Here is a 9,970-nt window from a genome sequence, read left to right on the forward strand (position 1 = left end):
ACAGTTCATGTTAATTTTACTTTTACCTCATTATGCTTATTTTTGAGGGAGTGGAGTGATAAATCACATAAATGCATCCACTCTAATCCCAGAAATTGTGTAAAGTTGAAATGACATTCATTTCAAATCATAACAAAACACGTTCTGTGCTCTGTGGACAGTTCATTGCAGTTGACCCCTTGCACTACTCTACATTTTCACAATCGCTTTAGGACAAAACACCTCATTTGCTTGTTTTGTTTTTCCAAGTGCTTAAATTGGTCATAGTAGCCAACACCTATCTAATCCACTGAGGAATCTAAGGTAAGAAGACCCTAAGTTAGCGCGAGGCTGGGGATTGCTGAGCCGCGCGTCGTGCCCTGCGCTGCCCAGACTAGAGAACAATACAGTCAGGATGGCTAAAGGTGACCCCAAGAAACTAAAGGGCAAGATGTCTGCTTATGCCTTCTTCGTGCAGACATGCAGGGAAGAACATAAGAAGAAAAACCCAGAGGTCCCAGTCAATTTTGCAGAGTTTTCCAAGAAGTGCTCTGAGAGGCGGAAGACAATGTCCGGCAAAGAGAAATCCAAGTTTGATGAAATGGCAAAGGCGGATAAAGTACGCTATGATCGGGAAATGAAAGATTATGGACCAGCTAAAGGAGGCAAGAAGAAGGACCCCAATGCCCCCAAAAGACCACCGTCTGGATTTTTCTTATTCTGCTCTGAATTCCGCCCCAAGATCAAATCTACAAATCCTGGCATCTCCATTGGAGATGTGGCAAAAAAGCTTGGTGAGATGTGGAATAACCTAAGTGACAGTGAAAAGCAGCCTTACATTACCAAGGCTGCAAAACTGAAGGAGAAATATGAGAAGGATGTTGCTGACTATAAGTCTAAAGGGAAATTCGATGGCACCAAGGGTCCTGCTAAAGTTGCCGGGAAAAAGGTGGAAGAGGAAGAGGAGGAGGAGGAGGAGGAAGGAGAGGAAGAGGAGGAGGAGGAAGATGAATAAAAACTCTTGTCTCCTTGTGAATACCTTAGAGTAGGAGAGCGCTGTGATTGACACATCTCTTATTTGAGCTGTGTCTATTGCCCTTGTTAGGTTTAATTACAAGATTTGATCACGATCATAATGTAGTTTCTCAAAGTGTCAGTGGTTTATATGAAGTGGCCGTGGGTGTCCGGAGCGCCCTGAAACTGTATCAAAGTTGTACATAGCTCCAAACATTTTTAAAATGAAAAGGCACTCTCGTGTTCTCCTCACTCTGTGCACTTTGCTGTTGGTGTGACAAGGCATTTGAAGATGTTTCTGGCATTTTGTTTTCAACTCGTAAGGTAGTGTTAACTATATGGTTGGTTATTGGCTAGAAACCCTGAGTTGTCAGGTGTACATATCTATAGTTTGTAAAGAAAACAAAACAACCCAGACAGATACCTGATGCTCCTTGCTTGGCGTGAAGGCTGTGAGGGGAAGATGCCTTTTGGAGGGGGCCGTAGCTCAGGGCGTGCACTGTGAGGCTGGACCTGTTGATACTGCGGTGGGCATCCATTTAGCTTCAGGTTGTCTTGTTTTTGTATAGAGTGGCATAGCATTCTGCTGACGTTCTTAGTTGTGGAAAAGGGGGGAGGGGTCAGCTGGCATGAGAAGTGTTTGGATTTTTTTCTTTAGTTAAGTGCTGTAGATTTTAAACTCTTTTTAAACAAACTGTAGAACTCATCATTGTCAGCAAAGCAAGGAACTACTGCCTCAATGAAAGTTCAAGAACCCTCTGTACCTAAATGCAATTTGCAACATTCTGTTATTTTTTTTATGTTTAGAATGCTGAAATGTTTTTGAAGTTAAATAAACAGTATTACACTTAAAAAAAAAAAAAAAAAAGAAAACCCTAAGTTTGAGGTCCCAGCAAGTTTGAGAAACCTATCAAGATCTTCTTTCAATAAAAGAAAAAGAAATAAATGAAAATAAAATCAGGAATAATGTGCATTTATTGTCACTGTCACACATGGTAATATGTGAGTCCCTAGCTTCAAAATTCAGCAGCTAAAAGAAGAAAATACTTCAGCGGTGAAAGTATTCAAAGTCCTGATGTACTCTCAGCCTGGAGTGATCACTAAACCATTTGAGAAACGTTATAGATGAATACATATAAATGAAGATTATTTGTGAAATTAAGATCAACATTTTACTATTGTATTTAAGCTTGAAAAACATTTGTACCAACACTTGTGGTTTTACTATGTTGATTTGTAAACAGATGTGATTAAAACTTATGTCATGTTTGGTACAAACACCAGTATTAAAATTGTTGTAATAAAGCTGGAAACATAGCTTTGTGGTTAAGAGTGTGTACTGCTCCTGTAGATGACCAACACACATGTCAGGCACCCCCCCCCCCAATGCCTGTAACTCCAGCTCTAGGGGATCCAGTGCCTGCTTTTGAACTCCACTGGCAGCTATGTAAATGGATGTTTCTCTCCTGCCTACCTATTCTCAAATACCTGGCAGCTGCTTCCCAAATAATTGACTGGGATGCTTAATACTACTTATAAATGCTTGGCCAATAGCTCAGGCTTGGCATTAGCAAATGCTAATACTTTTAAATTAACCCATATTTCTATTTACAATCTGCCATGTGGTGATACCTTTACTAGCATGGTATGTTGTTTGTCTCTTGCTCTCTCTGCCTCTGGCTGGTGACTTCTCACTCTTCCCTTCTCTTTCCCAGTGTTCTCGGTTTGCCTCTCCTGCCTAACTTTATTCTGTTCAGCTATTGGCCAGTCAGCTTGTTTATTAAACCAATCACAGTGACAAATCTTCACAGTGTACAAAGGGATTTTCCACAGCACAACTACACTCACATGTGCAAATATCCCCACCTAGACACACATATAAACATAAAGTATAATAATACATCTTTAAATCTTGCTATGATAATCAATCAAATAAATTTTATAATTTCCAAAACCTGTACTTAACTCTACGTGGTAAGGAAAGAACTTTAACAATACATAGGTCGTATATTTCTATGAATTGATCATGTGGAAAATCTTTTTCAATTTCAATTCCACAATGCTTATTGCAATTATGTCTAATGTGATGTCAAATTTAAAATTTTTTTTTCAAATAACTGCCAGGGATGGCATATAAGATGGCTGACGTGCTGCCAGCAGAGACTGGAGAAAAGGGGACCCAAGATTATGGACCATCAACCCTCCATTTGTTCTTCTCCGGATCTTCTGCTTAGCATGCCTGTAGAGGGCCAAGGCAGAAATGCCTATGTGTCCCAAGGTCATGCTTTATGACGTATACATGTCATGTCCTCCTCCATATAAATATTTCTTGTAATAGTAGTCTTTTTCATCTCTCTGATCTTCAAGTTCTGTGTTCCTAGATCAATGGTGATTTCTGTGATACAGGAAAGGAGTGAAGTAAATTTCACAAGAAATTATACAGAAATGATTACTCAGGCTGGGGCTAAGGCAGTTATGTGGTTCATGGGAAATAACCTGCAGCCTGGGGAAGCTTTTTAGGCTTGGATAAAATGTACCAAATATGTGGTCAACTATAGCACATGGTATGATGTGTATCAACACACTGGACTTAAATTGACCATGATGAATAATTCAGTTTCTGAGGATATTCCAAGGACATTGTGTAAAACTCGAGACCCGGGGGGCTGGAGAGATGGCTCAGTGGCTAAGAGCACTGACAGCTCTTCTAGAGGACCCGGGTTCAATTCCCAGCACCCACATGGCAGCTCACAACTGTCTGTAACTCCAAGATCTGGAATGTATGCAGGCAAAACACCAGTGCATATAAAATAAAATTAAATTAAAAAAAGAACTCTAGACCCTAGGGGGTATTGGCTGAAGACTAAGAATAGAGTAACATATAGAATGGATGACAAACTAAAAGTGTGGGAACCTAGAATAGGAGGAAAATAGTGGCCTCCACCAAGAAAGGGAGATGGCAACTTTAATTCAGATACTTTTTACTCCTCCAGAAGGAATATGGAGATAATTTGACAATTGATGGAGAGATTGCTACAAGCTTTATTGGGTTCCTAGATTGAAAAGAGCTGCCAAGAAAGCTGAGCTTCCTTTCATAGAAGCTCTATAAATTAGATTAGGTCTTCCTTGGAATTGTTGGATATAGAAGGACAGAAGTTGCTGACTTGCAGGAACAGATTTCTTGTCTGAGGTCATTGTAGCCCACCAGTCATGGGGCTTAGTGTTTGCAGAGGGCTGAGGAGGATCTTAGGCGGCTACAGGCATCTTGAGGTTGGAGCAGACTGTGTGAGAAGGAAATGACTGGTACATTGACTTATTTTTACCTTTTTGCGAAATTGCATGTTGCTAGCCTTTGGGTCAAGTGCTCAAAAGATTGTATAATCATTAATAATAAAAATAGATTATGCTTGCTTTGGTGTTAAGTCTGGGATAGTTCCTGTGTTTAGTAAAAGATGATGAAGAATATATTGGTGATTTTCTAAGAATAATTTTTGGAATCATGAGAACATTTTGTATTGGGTGATTTCCCCTTTTCTTTCTGTTCCTCCTTTACTTATGATAATAAAAGACTGAGGTCATCAGGGCAAACGCAGAAGCTAAAGTAAGAGAAGTTAGAGAAGTAGCTAAGAGAAGTTAGAGAACCTAAGAGAAGCTAAGAGAAACTAAGAGAAGCTAAGAGAAGCCAGGGAAGCAAAAGAAACTTAGCAACTGCAGAAGCCCGAAGTGACCTGTCAGCTTGCATGAACATTGTCTCTGAGTCATTATTGTGCCTTCCAAGTATCCCATTCTTCAGACCCCCAAAACTGCCGAGGGTGGTCCCCGGCAATCAACATTAAAGATAGTTGAATGATGTATGTAGTTTATTAATTTCATATATTTATTCAAAATTTAGATATTAATGTGCATTCATGCACGTGCATATATTACTCAATTTATTTTACAATATAGTCACACTTTCAATAAAATTTTGTTTCAAAGAATGATCTCAACATCAGAGTTTCAGATTACACCTCTCAAGAAAACATTGATTTAAGGGCTAGAGAGACAGTTCAGCAATTAGGAGCATTGACTGCTTTTTCAAAGGACCCAGATTCAATTCTCAGGACCTACATGGTAGCTTACAACCATCTGTAACTCCAGTTGCAAGAGATACCATGGCCTTTTCTGGTCTCCCCCAACACTGGGCAAGCATTTAATGCACAGACATTCAGGCAGGAAGACCATCTATACACATAAAATAAAATAAAATAATTTTAAAAATAAAATGTTGATCTTACTGTTCTTAAATACAGTAATATTAAGCTGTTATATTGTTTATATAATCTTTTAAAATTAATAGAGTATTTATTTTTGATGTTTGGGATTGAACTCAAGGTCTTTCACATGATAATCATACATTATACTATAGACTATAATCTAGCCATTCATTATCCCTAACTGATAAATAACCTAAAAGTAATTCATATTCATGGGCCATCACATGATGGTCTAACCCATGTCTCCTTTGTGCAGTATTTAAATTAGATTACGTAGATATTTCCTTGGACATTTATTATTCCGTTATAGTGTATCACTTTAAGCTTCTTTGTTTTAGTTTTTAGAGATGTATAGTAATCATTGTTACTATCATTTTTCTTCTGTGCATTGCACACAGAAATATCTTAGACTAGTTTTTTAAAACTTAGTAGTATTCATTTAGCATTTCCCAATCTGTTCTTCTTTTTACTCTCTCCGTCTTCAGACAATGACAACTCCATGAAGCTCCTTTGTGAGAACTCCTTCACACTTGTGCATGAGTGAGCTCATGCAGCATCTGCTATCCTGAGCCTCAAAATATGGTGTCTTTATGCATATGTGAATGTTAGCTGTTAAGTCAATGATAACCAAGCTACAATCTGTAGAACTACAGAGGTTAATTATAGAGGAAGGGACTAGATAGGGGTGACAGATAGATCTCCCTGGGGAAGGGAAACAGAATAAATAGTTATGGATGGGGGTGGGCTTGAATGGGATGATCAAATGGATAGAGAGGGGGAGAAGAATAAAAGAGGGAATGTAGCTGATGTTTTCCTGTGCTCACCTGGCACCATGGTCCCACAGCCACTTATAAAATTCCTGTCTCCTGCCTGGTCCTGTAACTGCTCAGACCCAAGTAAACACACAGAGGCTTATATTAATTAAAACTGCTCAGTCATTAGCTGAGGCTAACTACTGACTAGCACTTATACTTAAACTCAGCCCATTTCTGTTAATCTATATGTCCCCACATGTTCTGTGGCTTTACCTGTGTGCTATTACATGCTGCTCCCTGGACAGCGGGCTGGTGTCTCCTGACTCAGCCTTCCTCTTCCCAGAATTCTCCTTGTCTCCTTATCCTACCTATACATCCTGCCTGGCTACTGGCCAATCAGTGTTTTATTAAACCAGTGTACAAAAGCATTATTCCACAGCAAGGGAATACAGGGAAATGCAGGGAATGCAGAGAATACAGCTAAAATTAAGGTCCATTAATGGTTGGTATGGAAACAATACCATAGACACTTCTAAAACATATACATATTGGAAGGTAATCTAAATGAAATGAGCTAGACATCTCCTATTACCAAATAAAGCTTTCAGTACTGGGTACAGAGTACATCTAATTGAATTGTTTACCAACAGGTGCCCATGAAAAACTCCAGACAACTCAGGCTTTTGCCAAGGCTGTTGTTTGCTCTCCACAAGCTGACATCAATGTTGTGTCACTGAAGACAGGACCTATACAACCCATTGAACACTGATTAGTCAAGCTGATTCCTACTTAAGGAAACAAGGCCTTTCAAACACTTAAGCCTTAATCCCTACTGACTAATGTCCTTGGTACAGGAAGGTACTCTGCATACTATCAAAGGAGAAAGCTAAACACTAATCCAACTAAAACCCTTTTGATCTACAATGGTGCCCTGCCTATAAGATATACTAGGACAATGGTGCCTCAAGCTTGTGGAAGTAACCAATCAACATCTGATTTGACCTCAGGCCCACTCCATGATATGGAACCCATACCCCAAAATGCTTGGATGTCCAAGAACCTAAGACTAGATAGCCCAGGAACCTAGGGTAAGCCCAATTATTACTACCAAAGAAATGTGGAATAAAATGAGTCATAACGACATTCTGCTATACTAATAAATCAGTGCCTCGCTCAGCCATTATCAGAGAACCTTCTTCCTGTAGCAGGTGAGAACAAATAGAGAGAGACCCACAGCCAGACAATATACAAACAGAGACCTAAGAAGACTCAGCCATAAGTGGGATGTCTCCATCAAATCCCTCCCCTCAGGGCTCAGGAAATTCTGTGGAAAAGAAGGCATAAGGAGTTTAAGAGCCAGAGGGGATGGAAGACACCAAGGAAATGAGGCCTTTCAAACACAGCAGAACGAATGCACATGGGAACTCACTGAGACTGAGGCTAACATGAACAGGACCTGCAAACATCTGCACTAGAGCAGAAAGGAGAAATGAACATATGTCCCCATCCCTAACCGAGAAGCTATCTCCAATTGATAACCACTTGCATACGAAAATTTAACTTTCTCCAAGGCAGTCTTAGTGGAGAAATCAACTATTCTTAAGGTAGGCGGCATGTCCAGCAGTATATGGCCTATAGAAAACAACTCACAGGCATCTTTGGAGGTTCCTTTTCTCATAATGTCCTATCAGGGATTATTATTTTTTATTTCTTTCCTTTTAAAATTAATTTAGCTCTTCTATTTATTGTACAGGTCCTTTGGATATATATTATGGCTTCCAGTTCTGTGTTTTTAATGGGATTCTAGAGTGTTCAAACGATGATTCTCTGATCCCATATCTGATGTTTGTGCCTTTTCTTAGGTTCTTTACCTTCTGTTTGTTTTGTCCTATGCTGATGTGTTTGTTTTTGTTTTGTCTTACTATATAATATTTTATTTTATTACTATCCCTCAAATGCCTGTTTGTTTTCTAAGGAGAGATCAAAAGTGGGTGGCTCTGGAAGGGAGGGGAGGTGGGAAGGAATTGGATGGAGCAGAGGGAGAGAAAACAGTAATCAGGAAATATTATTTAAAAAAGTAGCCCAACTATTTTCAATAAAAGTAAACATCTGTTATAAAGCCTTAAACAGGAGCATTTCTTTAGAGTTAAAGAATATAGGTTACACTGCGACCCTCCAATCACAATCTAAAGGATGACAAATGAGTCATTCTGTCATTATTGTGTCAGGAGGGGACTGAGCCTGTCCTGAGCATCTCTGGCAAAAGCCATAGATGTCAAAACTTACTGCATCCCTCTCACCGTACATGACGTTGAGATGCCCTATTAACACAATCTCCTGAGTGTTCGTTTTCCTCATCTCAGAGAAGCCCTTTGATACTTTGCCTCTCAACCTATTGATTTTGTAGAGTGGTGAGCAAGGGATGGAAGGCTTATTGGATAAACTCATATATATATTCGTACAAGAGGGACTTGTCATTAAATATAGAAGTGGGCACATTTCTGAGCATGCTGGGTTAAAGATCACCTGTCTCATTTAAAATAATGGCAAATCCAAAGGCTTCAGGTAGAAAATTTATAATTATACAGGCAAAATGAAATCGAAGTCACCTAGTAAAAGCATGCATTTATAACTTCATTATTTGGGAGGGCTCTTTTTAATTTCTCTGAAAGACTTTATCTAAAATAAAAACAACAAAAAATAAGGCAACTTGTAAAGCCCATTGTCTCACTTAAAGTAGCAGCTACTTCCTACCATTCAGGGTACAAGCCTAAGTAGAGGATGACATTCATTCAAACCCATGAGGGACGTTAGGTCAATCTAACATTTGCAATCATGGCAAAGCAATTTAGAAAATGATTCTTTTCTTTTTTTTTTTTTTTTTTTTGGTTTTTTGAGACAGGGTTTCTCTGTGTAGCTTTTGTGCCTTTCCTGGAACTCGCTTTCTTTATAACATTCTTTTCTTTTAATTCCTTGTGCAATACTGGAATATTTTTATTTTCCATATGCTTGCTTTTCATATTCTTTCCAATTCCTCATAAATTCTGGTTACTGTGTGACTAGTAAAATACTGATTTTAGTACTTAATATGGTTTTACTTATATTATTGGTAGTGAGCCTAGCCTATAAGGTCTGAGCCATGTCTCCAGCAATTCCTGAGCCTGCATGGGTCAGCCGTAAGTTCTTTGCATATATGTTGTGGTTGTTGACTTGGTGTTTTATGGGGACTCCTGACAGTGGAGTAGGGGTGTCTCTGACTCTTTTGCCTGCCCTTGGGATCCTTTTCCTCCTAGTGGGTTGCCTCATCCAGCCTTGATTTGAGTGTTTGTGTTCGGTTTTATTGTACCTTGTTGTGCCATATTTTGTTGATGTCCCTGGGAGGCCTTCTCTTTTCTGTGGGGAGGTTGGGGGTAGATCTAGGGAAGAGGGGACATCACAGTAGGGGGGAGGTAAACTGGGAGGAATGGATGGAGGGGAGGCAGCTGTAGGGATGTATTGCATAACAGAGAAAAGAATCATGTAATGAAAAAACAAGCAAGCAAACAAACAAAAACACTTTGAGGTATATTTTCTTGAAACACTAATTTGCTTTTAAACAGTTACTTCTAACTAAAAAAGCATTCTCATTTCTGATAAAGATCATGTGATTTAAATTTGTGTTTTAAGTATTACATTTAAAACGTTGAAAAAAGATAAAAATGTAAAACACATGAACTTATTCTCTCACACAATAGAAAGAAAATAATGAATGATTCAACATAAAAATAGTGGTTTTACTTTCTAGAGGAAAACTTTTTAGTATTTGATGAAGTGTTTTAACCCATAGTTAAATTTTTAAATTACTGTATGACCACAATGTAGAATTATTATGTACTATCTAATAAATGTCACTGGTATATCAGAAACAAAGAAACTCATAATTGTTATTTTCATGTATCAATTAATTATATAATATCTAAGAAAATT

General features: G+C 38.6%; 1 protein-coding gene across 1 annotated transcript; it reads left to right on the plus strand.

Moving 5' to 3' along the window:
- Nucleotides 1-336: 336 nt before the first annotated feature.
- LOC131923366 (high mobility group protein B3-like) lies at nt 337-1,722 on the plus strand. Its single transcript, XM_059278359.1, has one exon. The coding sequence runs from the start codon at nt 395-397 to the stop codon at nt 992-994; it is 600 nt and encodes a 199-aa protein (XP_059134342.1). The 5' UTR covers nt 337-394; the 3' UTR covers nt 995-1,722.
- The last annotated feature ends 8,248 nt before the right edge of the window (nt 1,723-9,970 follow it).

Source organism: Peromyscus eremicus, chromosome 13, assembly GCF_949786415.1.
Source record: "Peromyscus eremicus chromosome 13, PerEre_H2_v1, whole genome shotgun sequence".
Lineage (NCBI taxonomy): Eukaryota > Metazoa > Chordata > Mammalia > Rodentia > Cricetidae > Peromyscus > Peromyscus eremicus.